This window comes from Primulina eburnea, chromosome 4, assembly GCF_022965805.1.
Source record: "Primulina eburnea isolate SZY01 chromosome 4, ASM2296580v1, whole genome shotgun sequence".
NCBI lineage: Eukaryota > Viridiplantae > Streptophyta > Magnoliopsida > Lamiales > Gesneriaceae > Primulina > Primulina eburnea.
Genome location: NC_133104.1, coordinates 36,468,870 through 36,484,165, shown reverse-complemented (window position 1 = coordinate 36,484,165; position 15,296 = coordinate 36,468,870). Strand labels below are relative to the sequence as shown.

The window sequence follows — 15,296 nt, the reverse complement described above, 5'->3', positions numbered from 1 at the left end:
AATCGGCCCTAATTATAGATTGTGTATCAACAAATATATATTTATCATATCATATTTAAAACCTACGTATCTTATTTATTATAGCAACACAATCTAATGCCGTTAGAAAAAAAAATTATCTAAAACTCAAAACAAATAGATTTACTTATATTCAAAATACATAACTTATACATTTAAATATTTTATTTTTTCTTCCTACCCAAGCGATGTCCAGTCCCAAAATCACGTGGATTTGGGATTCGTTAACTTTTACGCACCAACTGTGGGGCTTCAACTTCTTCTTCTACATCTTCTTCTTCATTAACATTGACTCGAACGTTGGCAGACTCGTTCATATCAATGTTCAGGGGAACCTGACTTGGTGATTGAGGATGATCATCCATGTTGGCAGACTCGTTCATATCAATGTTCCATGTACCATGTGAAGTGGAAGCCCAACCAAGAGCTACGGGCAACTGTGTAGTCGTACCATGCGAAGGATCATCCACTGAAGGTGAAATCAATATATTGTTGAATAAGAACTATGAATGTTAATTTAAACAAAGTAGTTACATAATAAAAACATGTACCATATGAGCTGTGAGGCCAGGAATGAGTCGTCGGAGATTGTGTACTCATGCTTTGTCGCCACTCAGGGGTCGAGAATGATGGTTCATCGGCTACATCATCATCTCTTGCCTTCTGTTTGAAGACCTAGCATGATGATGTTGTTGCTCGAGTGTTCTGAAGGACATTTCATACAGTAAATCACAGGTCTGGATAGTTTTTTTAACAACTTCAGCTAATGCTTCACGTGGTTGATCATCAATAGAGAGTCCTCCAAACAAATTCTTCAAATTTGATGTCTCATCTCTCTATTATAAAATAAAAATAAAAAACTTATCAAGCACATGCATAATAAATTGTAATAGAAAAATGCAAAGTGTTGAAAATAAATTGTTTAACAAGCACTTACCACAATACGTCTGAAATATGCATCTTCGGGCTGATAACCGTAATCGATTTGTTGAGGCTCTATAGGAGATATGAAACGTCGAGTTATAGAGTCATACCATGTCTCATAATCATATCTCATGCTATAATTTTCAACCAAATCACTCTCAACAATCAGATTATGACGATTTCCCCACGCATCCACCATCAATCTATGATGTTTGACCCAATCGTAATTTTTGCGTCCTCGTCTCGAGCATTCATGTAAATGATCTCCATCAAGTGCTGATATTGGAATGTTTTGTGACATTCCAAATTGCCGAAGAACTCGATTTGGGCGATGCATCTCCACAATGTGAAAACATATCAATGGGCACGCACTTCGCCAGAGAGTGGGATGTCTACATTCCAAGGGCAATGACAAAACATCCACAGCTTCGAGGTCGTAAACAAGCCATTTGAACTATAAATATAAAAAAAAAGAATCATGTACCCCATCGATAATATATGACATATACGAAATTTATATTTAATGAAATGTAAACACCTGACAATCTCCCATCTTGTCAAGTACATCACGAATGATTCGCACAGAATGTGTAGGTGTATGTGTCCACGTGAATACATTTTTCCATCTGTATTCACATTAAATTCGTAATACTATAAAATGAAGATGACGTTATCAATTTTATATCATATATTGCATTTATTACCTTGCTCCGTATGGTGGAATTGGAAGAATGTTATCACCGTTGTTTTCATTTTCAGGACGAGCGATGAGGTTGTATCCTAAGCGGTCAGGACATAGAGGAATCATTCTTGACCATGCCCAAATCTACAAAACAATTGACTTTAATAAATGTGTATAAAAAATAGTATACATTGAAATAAAAATTGGAATAAATATACCTGCAATATGTATAAAGGACCTGCGATTTCTTGTTTCCCTGACCCAGAGGCAGAACATAATTCATGATATAAATATGCAAGTACAGCACTTGCCCAACTATAACTACGAACCTTATGTATATCTTGCAGAAAATGCAAGTACAACAGTTTGACCGCACAACCTTCAGAATCAGGCAACATACAACCACCGATAACCAACAGCGCAACACATCGGGAGTATTGTGTCACTTCTATGTCTGTACTGTTTTCATCAATTACTGTTTGTGTACAGTGTAAGTATAGAGTAGTCAACTTTAAACTATTGGCTCTGAAGTCTGCCTGAAGTGGCATAAAACCTAACCAATCATAACAGTAAACCTGCCATACAGTAAACTTGCAAGATACATCAGTCCCGATGATAGGATCACCATCAACATTCAGCCCCCAAATCAACGCGACATCTTGTAGCGTGATTGTGGCCTCGCCAACTCGCAGGTGGAAAGTATGAGTTTCTCGACGCCACCGTTCCACAAGAACGGTTATTAAATGATTATCATACACATAATCACCACATAAGAGGATGCCGTAAAAGCCCATTTCGTTTAGACATGATCGGACACGATCGTGTAGTATACCACTTTTCCACAATTCCCAAATTAAATTATCTGATCGACGCACTCTTAGGGTGTTATCCAAGTTGTTAGGCGTAATAAAATTAGATATATGCGTTTGTTGCTGATAAAAAACAGTAGGATCAACATGTCCAGCATGTAACGACATCCTACAATCAATAATAAGAAGAATATATTATTATTATTATTATTATTATTAGCTATCACAATATTGTATAAACAAAACAAATACAACATCAATTATCAAAAAAAATATAAAATAAAACATTAACTACAAGTCAAAAATAATAATTACACTAAAAATAATATTTTTACAATCTACGAGTTTTAAAAATACGAATTTATTTTAATAAAAAAATTTAAATATAACGATTGCAAAATGTATTCTAAGAATATAAAAATACAAAAATCACGGTTTTTTAAGAAAAAGAAGTTCACACAAATATAAATACAAAACATATTATATTTAAAATTAGTTTTATCCTAACATATGATTATAAAATATTAAAAAAATTAACAATGACCAACAAAATAAACATATAACATTATCGTGGTTCGTAATTACCGGATAACGTATTTTTTAAAAAATAATTATTTAAGTTAAAAATAATTTATAATCAAACATATATCAATAGTTAAAAATAATCTATTTTTAAAAAAATAATTAAAAAATTCATATAACTAACACACAAATTACAATTCAAAATTTTTAATGTTTTTTTTGTAAATTTTTTAAAAAAAATCCAAACAAGTATATGTCAATAATTAATAAAACTGCAAGTCATTCTTTACCGTAGTTGCTCAATAACATCACAAATTATTTTTTTTTTAAAAAGTAATCAAGTCACGTGTGCTTCCAAAACAGATAAAGCATATGATTTTACTCACTATCATCTCATTATCAATAAATAAATTTGCAGCCTTTTACGACGTTGTATCATCCAATTACAAATCAACACATTTGCAGTCTTTGACCACCTTGTATCGATCGACGTTACAAACTTATTTTTTTTAAATAATCAATTAATTTTTTTTAACGTTTTTTTATCATAGAAAATAAACAAGGAAAGTGTGATTTTTTTTAACGTTTTTTTAGTGCAAGTGTGTAAATTATAAAATAATAAGAAAAACCTTTTTTTTAAGAGAAGTCACGCCTACTTGGAAGGTGTGACTTCCCTTTTTTTTTTTAAAAAAAACAATAATGCTAATTTTTATTTTTGTTACGATAATGCAAATTAGTAATTAAAGTGTCCAAATTAACAAAAATAATAAGAAAAACCTTTTTTTTTAACAAGAGAAGTAGGCGAGTAGGCGTGATTTTCCTTTTTTTTTTTTAACAAATAAAAAAATTGATAAGGGAAGTTTGGAAGGCGTGACTTCCCTTTTTTTATAAAAAAAAAAACTATAATGCTAATTTTTATTTTTGTTACGGTAATGAAATGTGTAATTAAAGTGTCCAAATTATCAAAAAATTAAAAAAATAATAAGAAAAACCTTTTTTTTTACAAGAGAAGTCACGCCTACCCTGTAGGCGTGACTTCCTTTTTTTTTTTTTTTTTAACAAATAAAAAAATTGATAAGGGAAGTCACGCCTCTTGACTTCCCTTTTTTTTTAAAAAAATAAAAACTATAATGCTAATTTTTATTTTTGTTACGATAATGCAAATTTGTAATTAAAGTGTCCAAATTATCAAAAAATTAACAAGAGAAGTTACCTCTGACTAAAAAATCACAAAATTATTAAAATTGAAAAAAATATTAAATAACACTACAAAATTAGTCTAACATAAATAAGAATTACATTTATATATTTAAGATTTAAAATAATAATTTATGTAAGTATACATACCTTAATATAACTTGGAACTAAAATGAACCTGCAAAAACAAAAAAAAAAGACAAATTAATAAATATATGACAAGAGTGAAAAAAGAAATTCAAAGATTTACGATAACTTAAACTTACCGATGAAAAATATGAGAACTTACGAAGAAAAATACGAGAAGAGGAGTGAATGAAATGAGAGAACAAACAAGTATTCAACTTATAGAACAAAATTTATAATATTATAATGAATTTTAAAGTTATGTTGCAGCAATGTATGTGCTGAATCACGTGCACTCTGAAATAGTTAAAGCCTCTGCAATAATTAAAGATGAATTGTCTTTTTCATAAAAGCAAGTCACGTCTATTCGCGTGACTTACTTTTTTTAAAAAAATTATTCCGCAAATCACGAGGCGTGTCGTGACGTAAATTTTATTTTAAAAAAAAAATAGACAAATCACGCCATCTTTTAAAAAAAACATTTTCTCAGTCACGCCTCTTCAAGAGGCGTGACACCTTACTTTGTGATATATTTTTTTTTTACTTTATTTTTTAAAAGTATTAACGAATATGCTGTAAACGGTGAAAAAAATATATGTCGTTTTTTTTGTCAGTGCAATTTGTTTTATTTATTTATTTATTATTGATATTCATTATTTAAATTTTCACGAACACCTCAAAATTTTATAAGTTTACTGATAATAAATGTTGAAGCAATATTAAATGAATAGGATAGTTGAAAGTTGAAATATTATTCATTATAATATATTAGATTTATATGCATTTAATTATCTAAGTACTGAATTAATTTCACATAAATTAGCACCTCAAAATTTGAATGCAGAACCCTTGACTTTTTTTTTACCGTCTTAAACTCAAAATTGACATAAAATTTAATCCACCAACTGATTAACGTAAAACGAATAACGTAAGGCGAATTAACCCCAAGTCTAAGGCATCAAATTTTAGTATAGATAGGAAAATAAAGTTTGTAGTTCCATCAAAACTAACTAGTAAGTATCCAAATTTTAGTATAGATAGGAAAATAAAGTTTGTAGTTCCATCAAAACTAACTAGTAAGTATCCAACGGTAGTTGATAGACCTGGGAAATGGCTGGCAGCCAAGATTCAACAAATCCTCAGGAGTTTATAAACTTCCTAGCAGCATCCAACGGCAGTTGATAGACCTTGGAAATGATTACGAAAAGGTAACCCGATAATTATTTATTTAGTTATGCAAGATGGTTGGCTATTTTCCAGGAGTCATTTTTCAGATCCGCTTGGTGTTTTATCTCATGCTACACTGACCGAATCATCATTATATATCTAAGAGGGTATTTAGGATGTCTTGAAAAGTCTTTTACATCATGATACACCTAACAAACATCAAGCAGCCAAAGAAGTGATAAAAGAAGATCTGAAATGCTATACTTACAAGTTTCTCGTACACTTGTTGAAATGCCTTACAGAATCTCTCCGCTTCTGCTGCTCCCACCTAAAAACAACAAACACCAAACCAACCAAGGTCAATGGCTTTGTCAGTTTGTTGGCATGCCATAGAGAGGTCTTTGATTAATAGGCATGATCGATCATTTTGTCTAATTGTTGGCAAGCCAAGTTTATTTAACGTTTGTCATCATCACGATGTTCTGTGCTTAATTCATGACTCATCCAATCAGAGAGGTCTTTGATTAATAGGCATGATCAATCATTTTGTCTAATTGTTGGCAAGCCAAGTTTATTTAACGTTTGTCATCATCACGATGTTCTGTGCTTAATTCATGACTCATCCAATCAAATTTCTGTATTTTAATTTTTAGAAGAGAACAAAGGTAATGATAATGATCCGATGGACTGGGACTTCTCCAAGAAATCAGATTTAACTAAATTCCAAGCTCAAATGTCTCCCTTGACGGAGCATGAAGAGATCATGTAGATATCATAGAGGTGCTACAGAGAACGGTGAGCATGAGAGCCACAATGATAGAAAGCAAATCAGCAATTTCAAGCACTTCAGAGCAGATTAGAAAGTTGGAACTATGAAACTGAAAAAAAATGCAGCATAGACATGGAAAAGTTAATCTATTGTAGTTCAAAACTACTAAGACTGCAGAATTTAATATCAAGGTCAATTTTCGAAAGCATACCTTCTGCTCAGCAGCCAACATCAGTTTCCCCCAAAAAACCTCTGTCCTTGCACGACAGTGTAAAACATCACTAAGCTAAACAGAGAGCTTACTTACTAAACTTATTTGACAATTTCGTCGTCTTTAAAAGTTTAAGGGACCGCATGTATAAACGCATAATATCTCGAGAATATATGATAGGATATACAAATTTAAAGGATCCCGAAAAAGCACAACATCAGACTGGCTAAAAAATCTGTGCGTTTTGATTGAATACCTTAAACTGAATACATCAAACACAAAAACAGATTGTAAACTACAAAAAGCATGTCATGCAGTGGCTGATTAACATACAATGGTTGGCAGTCTCATTTAACTCTGTACCTCTCGTACTTTTGGAAGTCCCAGCATCTTGGTGCTCGTTTACCTGAAGGCATACAATAACATTAGAAAGCAGAAGCTGGAAAACATGATAGAATTGAGAGTTGCACCTCCTCAGATTCTGATGACCGAGTTAATTGTCTTGAAGAATCCAAGTCTGCCTGTAACACAACTTTGAATGATAAACATCAACAATCCCAAAGATATTATTAACATAGTTTCTTATTGGCACATCACAAGTCATACAACTCAAAGTGAAGGATAAATCAGCTTGATAAAAATTGGAAGAGCCCATAGTTCAACACTTGCAAAATTGTTGGGTAAGGGTCATCAAAAATACGTTTCTCAAGAGCAACATACATAAAGGATAGGGTAATTACGCAATGCATCAGATGCTGGACAGTATTGCATGCGCTTATAACCAAGGCATTCAATTCAGTAATTCTGTGAATATCATGGGAGAACAGGCCAAAACACTATTCGTATTTATTACCCAAAGAAACCATCTCGGTCAATCTAGCTAACACTTCACTATGATTAATTATTCAGGAAACATTATTTGTGCCTTTCTCCAGCAAAAAGTATAAAATGATTTATTATACGACCTAAAATGAAATCGAACTTTTGGGACAAGCAATTTTATTAAGGTGTCATAGTTAGGAGGTCAGAGGTTTAAGATCCCTACAGTGCGAAAACCCACATATTCTTTAGTTGGTCTTAGCCTTAGGTCTTGATTTATAGGAATTCATTGCATCCCGCGGCCTGATATTTCTCAATTTCCAGCTTACATGTCTTGAGCGTGTTAAAATATAAAACTATTGATATTGCCCACTCCCATGAGTTCGACTTTTTCGGAGAAGTGGTTCCACCGATATTCCAGGCCGAGTTTGAAGACCTGGTGCATAGCTATCCCCAGGTTTAAAGTTTGAAAACTTTTTAAGAGTGGATATGCGTTTGAGACCCCACTCAGATACAGAAACAACAAGCATCTAGTGTTTTATACCATGACAAAGTGTAACATAAAAAATGAGGAACCAAGTAACCAAATGGGAGGGGGCAATGAAACTAATTTAAAGTTTAATCCCCAACTAAACAAATGATGACATAAATATTGATGAGTGTGTTAAACAAGTAAAAGTACCAAGAGCCACTTCCTCCACATAAGAACCGCATAAAAGTTAGAGATGAAGAAAAGTGATATAACACATTTGAAAACATAAAACCGATTAAAACAAAAAAGGCCAGTATTTATCAGGAACCAATCTTTGTGCTTTTGTCAATAAACTACCAAGAGAATTCTCTTTGTGTCTTCAAGTGAAGAATATAAAGAACAACAAAAACTAAAGTGATATAATGAAAATATGAAGAGCGTACGTTACCAAAAAAATTAGCCTCTTGGCTACACGTTTTACATTAAGTTTGAAAATTCTTCTTGATCATAAAAAACAAAATCAAGTCCCATATATAATTTCCCCAAAATGGTAAGCTCCCTCTCTCAATACAGTAGAGTCGCAATGTAGTTGAATCTACTGTGTCGACCCACGCCCGAGCGAGACCAATTAAACCCTAAATGACTCCCTTTGCATCCGGAAACATCCAAATAGCAGTAAATTCAATCTATGACATAAATACAATTCGAATACACAAGGTCGAGGATACAACTGAGGCAATTACTTACATGATAATCGCGAGATCGGACAACCGGGAAATTCTCAAGGAGATGGCGGAATTCAAACTCATCCATGGGCTTCCTGCTGCAGTTGCACCCCAAGCTCCCCAATGAGAGAATTTAGTGGCAAACGAAAAATAGATAGATTCACGCTCAACTGCCGTCTCTCTTCTGCTAGTGCTACAAGTTTTTTGTCATTTCCAACATATATCCTCCCTTTTTCATCTTTTATTCCCTGAAATAAAGACCGTGATCCTTATTTTTTAAAATATTCTCCAACTCATAATCCTCTAAAAATATTACAAAATACTTCATTTCTTTTTTCTCATTTCCAAAAACACACATATCATTATGTAATTACATAATATATTATATAACCGAACTTAATTAATTTGATAAATATAATCAATAAAACATGTATTAAACTCAATTTATTTAAAATAATTAAATTTTTTTAACACGACAAACATAAACGATAAGATACAACATTCATAATATAAACATAAAATATAAATCACGACAAACACAAATGACACATATGGTTTAAAGAACAACACATATATTGACCATTAACTGATATTGTTGTGATTGTAATTACTAAAAATCGACGTTTAACTTTATTGTTATGTGTGTTTTTTAAATTGTTGGTGATGTCTTTTAGTATTGTCTACTGTTTATCGTCTAAAAAAATCGCATGTTTATCAAGTTAAATAAATTAAATAAACAATAAGTGTTTCTAATAAATTATATTATTAATTTTTGTGATCATTATCTTGTTTATTATTTCCATTTCATGATTATTATAAACAGACTTATAATTAATTCATGAAAATAATAAAACAATTAAAACAAATTAACTAAGTATAAAAATTATTTAACATTAAAATTAATTAATTAAATAATTTGAAATCTAATAATATAAGATGGAGCAAAACAAATACATAAAAATACAAAAAGTTTATAAATTTAGTAGAGAAAATGAGAGAAAAACAAGTCCTTATTACAACTAAACACCTCTATTTATAATGTAGAGAGGTTGGTATATAAAAGGAACATTACAATCAAATCAATCACCTAAATATCATATATATATAACACTCCCCCTTAGATGATTGATGGAGAATCCAATGTTGCCTTGTTAAAACCTTATCAGTAAAACCCAGTGGGAAAAACCTGAACGAAGGAAAAAGAGGACAACAACTAATACTCCCCCTGATTTCAATCACCGAAGATCTGTTAATTGATGCGTCCCTATCTTGTACACCAATTTCTTGAATGTTGATGTTGGTAACGCTTTTGTGAATAAATCAGCTACATTGTCACTAGAACGAATTTGTTGTACATCAATATCACCTTTCTTCTGAAGTTCGTGTGTGTAGAAAAACTTTGGCGAAATATGTTTCGTTTGATCACCTTTGATATATCCTCCTTTTAGTTGTGCGATGCAAGCAGCATTATCTTCAAATATAGTCGTCGGGCTATCTTTCATTGTTGGTAACCCGCATGATCTTTGAATATGTTGGGTTACGGACCTCAACCACATACGTTCTCGGCTTGCTTCGTGCATTGCAATGATCTCAGAGTGATTAGATGATGTCGTTTTTAAAGTTTGCTTTGTCGACTTCCATGAAATAGCAGTGCCCCCTCGTGTAAATACATAACCTGTTTGAGATTTGGCTTGATGTGGATCTGAAAGATAGCCTGCATCTGCATATCCTATTAAAGATAAATTTGATTTTTTCGAATAAAACAATCTCATATTAGTTGTATCACGAAGGTAACGAAATATGTGTTTCACACCATTCCAATGTCTTCGGGTTGGAGAAGAACTATATCTTGCTAGGAGATTAACAGAAAATGCTATATCTGGTCGAGTGCAATTTGAAAGATATGACAATGCACCAATTGCACTAAGATATGGTACTTCATGACCAATGATTTTTTTCTCCATGTTCAAGTGAGCGGAAAGGATCTTTATTAGTGTCGAGTGATTGAACGACCATTGGTGATGCTAATGAGTGTGCTTTGTCCATGTAAAAGCGTTTTAATATCTTTTATGTGTATGAATATTGATGAACAAACATTCTTTCGGATAAATGTTCAATTTGCAATCCAAGACTGAACTTTGTCTTTCCCAAGTCTTTCATCTCAAATTCACTTTTTAAATAATTGGCAGTTTTGGTGAGATCTTCGGGAGTTCCTATAAGATTTAAATCATCATATACCGCCACGATTGCAAAACCCTCATCCGTTCTTTTTTGTAAAAACACATGGGCAAATAACATCATTTGTATAACTTTCTTGTAGTAGAGACTTGCTAAGACGATTGTACCACATGCGTCCGGATTGTTTTAATCCATATAATGATTTTTGCAATTTTATCGAGAACATGGTCTTGGGGGTTGTATCACTTACTTCTGGTGGTTTAAATCCTTCAGGGATTTTCATGTATATGTCGTTATCAAGTGAACCATATAAATATGCAGTGACAATATCCATTAGACGCATGTCCAAATTTTCTGATACAACCAAGCTAATCAAAAATCAAAAAGTTGTGGCATCCATCAAAGGTGAGTATGTTTCCTCATAGTCGATTCCAGGTTTTTGAGAAAAACCTTGAGCTACAAGTCTGGCTTTGTATCTTACAATTTCATCATTTTCATTCCTTTTTCGTACAAACACCCATTTGTATCCTACAAGGACTACATTTTTAGGTGTTTGAACTACGGGTCCAAACACTTTACGTTTTTCTAGAGAATCTAATTCAGCTTGTATAGCTTCCTTCCATTTCGGCCAGTCATTTCTTTGTTGACAATCTTTAACAGATTGTGGTTCGGGGTCATTAACACCTTGCGTGATATTAAGGGCCACATTAAGAGTGAAAACATTGTCAATGTTTGTTTTTCTCTGATCCCATATTTTACGAGATATCAAATAATTTGTTGAAGTCTCGGTATTTTCATGTGATTTTGGTTCTCCCTGAATCACGTTATCCACATCTGTTTTATTTATTTTTCTTGTAGTATCATGTAAGGTTGCTTCTTCTGGAGCTTTCAATTCTTGCTTTTCTTGCACCTTTCTTTTTATAGGTACTATATCCTTCGAACCAATCATTCGACCACGTTTATGGCGTATTTTAGATCCATTTAAGGGTGAAGTATTAGATGGTCCTGTAGGGACATCGATCTTCACCGGAGTATTTTCCACTTGTATGTGTGACTTTGTTACATTTTTTGTATTAACAAAAGCATCGGGAAATTCTTTGCAAGTGAATGATCCTTCCAACTTCTTGATCACATTGATTGTTTCGGGGATCATAATGTGATAATGTTTTCTCATTCCAACAAATTTTTCGTTGTTCTTCTGGATACAATTTTGCTCTTCCCAGTGTTGGAAAATCACTTTCATCAAAATGACAGTCTGCAAATCTTGCGGTAAACAAGTCGCCTGTTAATAGCTCCAAATATCTAATGATAGAAGGTGAGTCATATCCCATATAAATTCCAAGTCTACGTTGTGGACCCATTTTGGTCCGTTGTGTAGGTGGGATAGGTACTTGTACCGCACAACCAAATACTCTAATATGAGAAACTTCAGGTTCTCGACCATACGCAAGCTGCACAGGTGAGTATTGGTGGTAATTAGTTGGTCTTACACGAATCAGTGATGCAGCGTGTATGATAGCATGACCTCAGACTGAGGATGGTAGTTTTGTTTTCATGAGTAGAGGTCTTGCAATTAATTGTAATCTTTTAATAAATGATTCTGCAAGACCATTCTGTGTATGAACATGAGCAACTGAATGCTCAACTGAGATCCCAATTGATATACAAAAATCATCAAATGCTTGTGACTTGAATTCAGCAGCATTATCAAGACAAATTGTCTTGATTGGGTGATCAGGGAATTGGGCTCGTAATTTAATAATTTGACCAAGTAGCTTTGAAAAAGCTATATTTTGAGTTGCAAGCAAACTAACATGTGACCACCTAGTTGAGGCATGAATTTGCCTTGTGAACATGCCACTCATGAAAAATCATTATTTAAAATAATCTTTTGATTCTTTAGGGGATGTCCACGAGTATTATTTATTATTCTTTGCATCATTGAACTCCCACGGTGACCAAGTTGGTCGTGCCATAATATGAAAATTTTCTTGTCAACAAACTTCGTGTTTGTGACTGTATTTGCCTCAATTGCTTTAATTATTGTGCAATACATTCCAGAGGAGAGTGCACGTAATCTTTCTTTTATTTGCTTCTAGCCGCATATAATAAATGTAATACAAAGGTATTCAACATTGTTTGCATTCAATGTTTCAATATGATATCCATTTCGGCGGATATCTTTAAAGCTAAGCAAATTTCTATTAGATTTGCTAGCATATAGAGCATTTTTAATATATAGACTTGTCTCATTTGGTAAAATTAATTTTGCCTTTCCATGGCCTTCAATAATTTTTGATGCACCCGATATTGTTATAACATTATTTTCAGCTAATGTTAATTATAAAAAAATACCTTTTGCTTTTAAGGATGATGTGTGTTGTACCACTATCAGCTAGACAAACGTCTGAATATTCCCTCATTAATCTAAAAATAAATGCATAATAAAGTAAATTATAACTCTAAGATTCATAAAATAAAATTGTAGTTAAACAAGGTCCTCAAAATAGTTATCACTTATTACAACTCAAGAAAAATCTTAAACCAAGATATAATAACGAGGACATTCTAGAAAAAATACATAGATAATTAAAAACATTGAGCTAAGACAAGAAAAAAATACTAGAATCAGAATTTGATCAATCTATATTTTCTAGCACACCACCCCCAATCAAATGATCAATATTCCCATCTGGTTGTGCAAAGAAATCAGAGACATCTAAATGAGTTATGTCGACAGGGCCATCATCATCAGCAAAATTTGTCTTTATTTTTCCTTTTCCTTTGATTGAATTTTAGTAGAGATCCACAAGATGCTTTGCCGTACGACAGGTACGAGACCAATGCCCCTCCGTTCCATATTTGAAACACTCATCTTCATATTCTTTTGGTTTTCCAACTGATTCTTCATTATTCGGTTTCCACAGCTGGTGGTTTGTTTTCTGTCTGTTTCCATAATATTTCTGATAATTTTTCCTTTGACCATTGCTACGTCCGCGTCCGCGTCCGTGTAATGCCCGAGATTTAATTATTATAATCAGACGTTGATTAATTGGCATGATTAAGGTTGTAAGAACTCAAATGAACCGTTATGCCGAGACCGAGCGTCGTTGCATAAGTAGCCAAGGATTTGGCCAGAACCCTCGGCGCTCGAGCGGTAGAAAAGCACCGCCCGAGCGCCAATGCATCGCAAAGTATTGTTCGGACAGAATGTCTGGCGCTCGAGCGGCAGAAAGTTACCGCTCGAGCGCCAGTGTGTAATCGCCGAGGCTTGGACAGAAGGCTCCGCGCTCGAGCGGTAAAGATTGACCGCTCGAGCGCGAATCATGCAAAACGAGATTTCGCCACTTGCCTTCTTGCATGCATCGTATGTGTGTATATATATATATATATATGTATACTTCGAGATTTCTTCAGAAAGAAGAACGAAGGATTCGAGAAAGGTTCCGGAATAGGGTTGAAAATCCTTACGCCTTTTGTGAGAAATCCGTCCGTCTGATTTTGAATCCGACTTCAGTACTGTGTTCCTATCAACGCAGGCTACAACTGGACGTAAGTTGTTACGTTTAGACATGATTTGAATTTACGATATTGTCAGAATTGAATATGAATCAGATATGATGTTTCTACTACACTAGACAGTGTATAAGTGAAGTCAGATTAAAGAATAGACTGGTTATGCAATTGTTATGACTTTCAGAGTTGAATTGATTGAGATTACTATCAGAGTTGTGTTATGACTAATCTTATGTGTACAGATATTCAGATTATGAATTGTACTGGTATTGATTATAGATTCTGATATTATATTTGTGATGTGGAGATTGACGGGATATCAAGACTGTATTGTTATGCCGTCGAAACATCAGTTTATTTAGATTAATCAGATTGTGTATTGATCAGATTCAGTAGTGAATTAGATTGTGCCTTGTTCAGATATTGGTCAGATTATGTACTGAATTGAGTATTGATCAGAACAGGTTGTGTATTGAGTTATTCACTGATACAGCGTATTCAATATTGTCATTTCAGATTCGAGATGGACAGATTTGAATACATGTCTTCGTCATCGTCAGACCGGGACGACAAAGGTATAATTCATGTGATATTCGGGAAGCATAACTCAAATTAGATTAATTTGAGTTTCCCAATAAAATCACATACTAGATTATTGTTTATATTGTTACCTAATTATGCTTTGTTTACAGATTGTTATTCATTGCAGTTAAGATAGGAAAGTCTTGACAGTCATTGTCAGACTTCTAGACGTTCGGTGTATCGTACATAGGAGCAGACATTGTCCTATTGTAGCACCACGATACAGCCATGGCCGAAGTCTAGGAATAAGACGTACAGTTACCACGATCAGTTGAGTAGGTAACAGCCATTGACGTCTTATTCATTACGGGATCCCTAGAGTTATAGATCGAGTCAAGTCTAGACATGATTTGATTAGGACTTCATGCTTATATGGATGTGGCTCCTAGATCATGGGACCCATCGTTATTGCTTTCAGTTGTGCTAGCATGTTTTATGATTTAGATTGTTTATATGCATGTTTATCTGATTAGAGTTGCTTGTTTAGTTAGATTAGATTTCATAGATGATGAAATCTATTACTATTGTTTTAGTTTATTCATGACAGCATGTTTCATGAATTATTATGTGTATATGCAT

At 33.3% G+C, this 15,296-nt stretch overlaps 3 protein-coding genes across 4 annotated transcripts; all 3 read right to left on the bottom strand.

Moving 5' to 3' along the window:
• Window positions 1-115: 115 nt before the first annotated feature.
• Window positions 116-4,544, bottom strand: LOC140831038 (serine/threonine-protein phosphatase 7 long form homolog). Of its 2 annotated transcripts, none has more exons than XM_073194730.1 (8): window positions 4,419-4,544; window positions 4,303-4,330; window positions 1,843-2,602; window positions 1,647-1,768; window positions 1,481-1,568; window positions 956-1,396; window positions 570-854; window positions 116-487 (listed from the first exon to the last, which is right to left on the bottom strand). In XM_073194730.1, the coding sequence occupies exons 3-7, from the start codon at window positions 2,599-2,601 to the stop codon at window positions 660-662; spliced, it is 1,605 nt and encodes a 534-aa protein (XP_073050831.1). In that variant the 5' UTR covers window position 2,602; window positions 4,303-4,330; window positions 4,419-4,544; the 3' UTR covers window positions 116-487; window positions 570-659. The 2 variants fall into 2 exon arrangements, with proteins under 2 accessions (XP_073050831.1, XP_073050833.1); XM_073194732.1 differs by having other exon boundaries at window positions 4,442-4,499.
• A 771-nt stretch (window positions 4,545-5,315) lies between these two features.
• LOC140831039 (uncharacterized) lies at window positions 5,316-8,656 on the bottom strand. Its single transcript, XM_073194733.1, has 6 exons — window positions 8,464-8,656; window positions 6,896-6,946; window positions 6,789-6,831; window positions 6,426-6,466; window positions 5,714-5,773; window positions 5,316-5,465 (listed from the first exon to the last, which is right to left on the bottom strand). Exons 1-6 carry the CDS (start codon window positions 8,527-8,529, stop codon window positions 5,418-5,420), a joined length of 309 nt encoding a protein of 102 aa, XP_073050834.1. The 5' UTR covers window positions 8,530-8,656; the 3' UTR covers window positions 5,316-5,417.
• Window positions 8,657-9,676: 1,020 nt separating this feature from the next.
• On the bottom strand, window positions 9,677-10,405 carry LOC140830253 (secreted RxLR effector protein 161-like). The gene has a single exon (XM_073193536.1). The coding sequence runs from the start codon at window positions 10,403-10,405 to the stop codon at window positions 9,677-9,679; it is 729 nt and encodes a 242-aa protein (XP_073049637.1).
• Window positions 10,406-15,296: the final 4,891 nt, after the last annotated feature.

Excerpts from the sequence above, each read along its gene's own strand:
- LOC140831038 (XM_073194730.1), bottom strand. The coding sequence starts at position 2,601 with ATGTCGTTACATGCTGGACATGTTGATCCTACTGTTTTTTATCAGCAA. Across the intron at positions 1,769-1,842 it reads GTCCTTTATACATATTGCAG|ATTTGGGCATGGTCAAGAAT; the intron begins GTATATTTATTC and ends ATTGTTTTGTAG. Across the intron at positions 855-955 it reads CATATTTCAGACGTATTGTG|AGAGATGAGACATCAAATTT; the intron begins GTAAGTGCTTGT and ends ATTTTATAATAG.
- LOC140830253 (XM_073193536.1), bottom strand. The coding sequence starts at position 10,405 with ATGGAGAAAAAAATCATTGGTCATGAAGTACCATATCTTAGTGCAATT.
- LOC140831039 (XM_073194733.1), bottom strand. The coding sequence starts at position 8,529 with ATGGATGAGTTTGAATTCCGCCATCTCCTTGAGAATTTCCCGGTTGTC. Across the intron at positions 6,947-8,463 it reads TCCGATCTCGCGATTATCAT|GCAGACTTGGATTCTTCAAG; the intron begins GTAAGTAATTGC and ends GTTGTGTTACAG. Across the intron at positions 5,774-6,425 it reads TGTTGGCTGCTGAGCAGAAG|GTGGGAGCAGCAGAAGCGGA; the intron begins GTATGCTTTCGA and ends TGTTGTTTTTAG.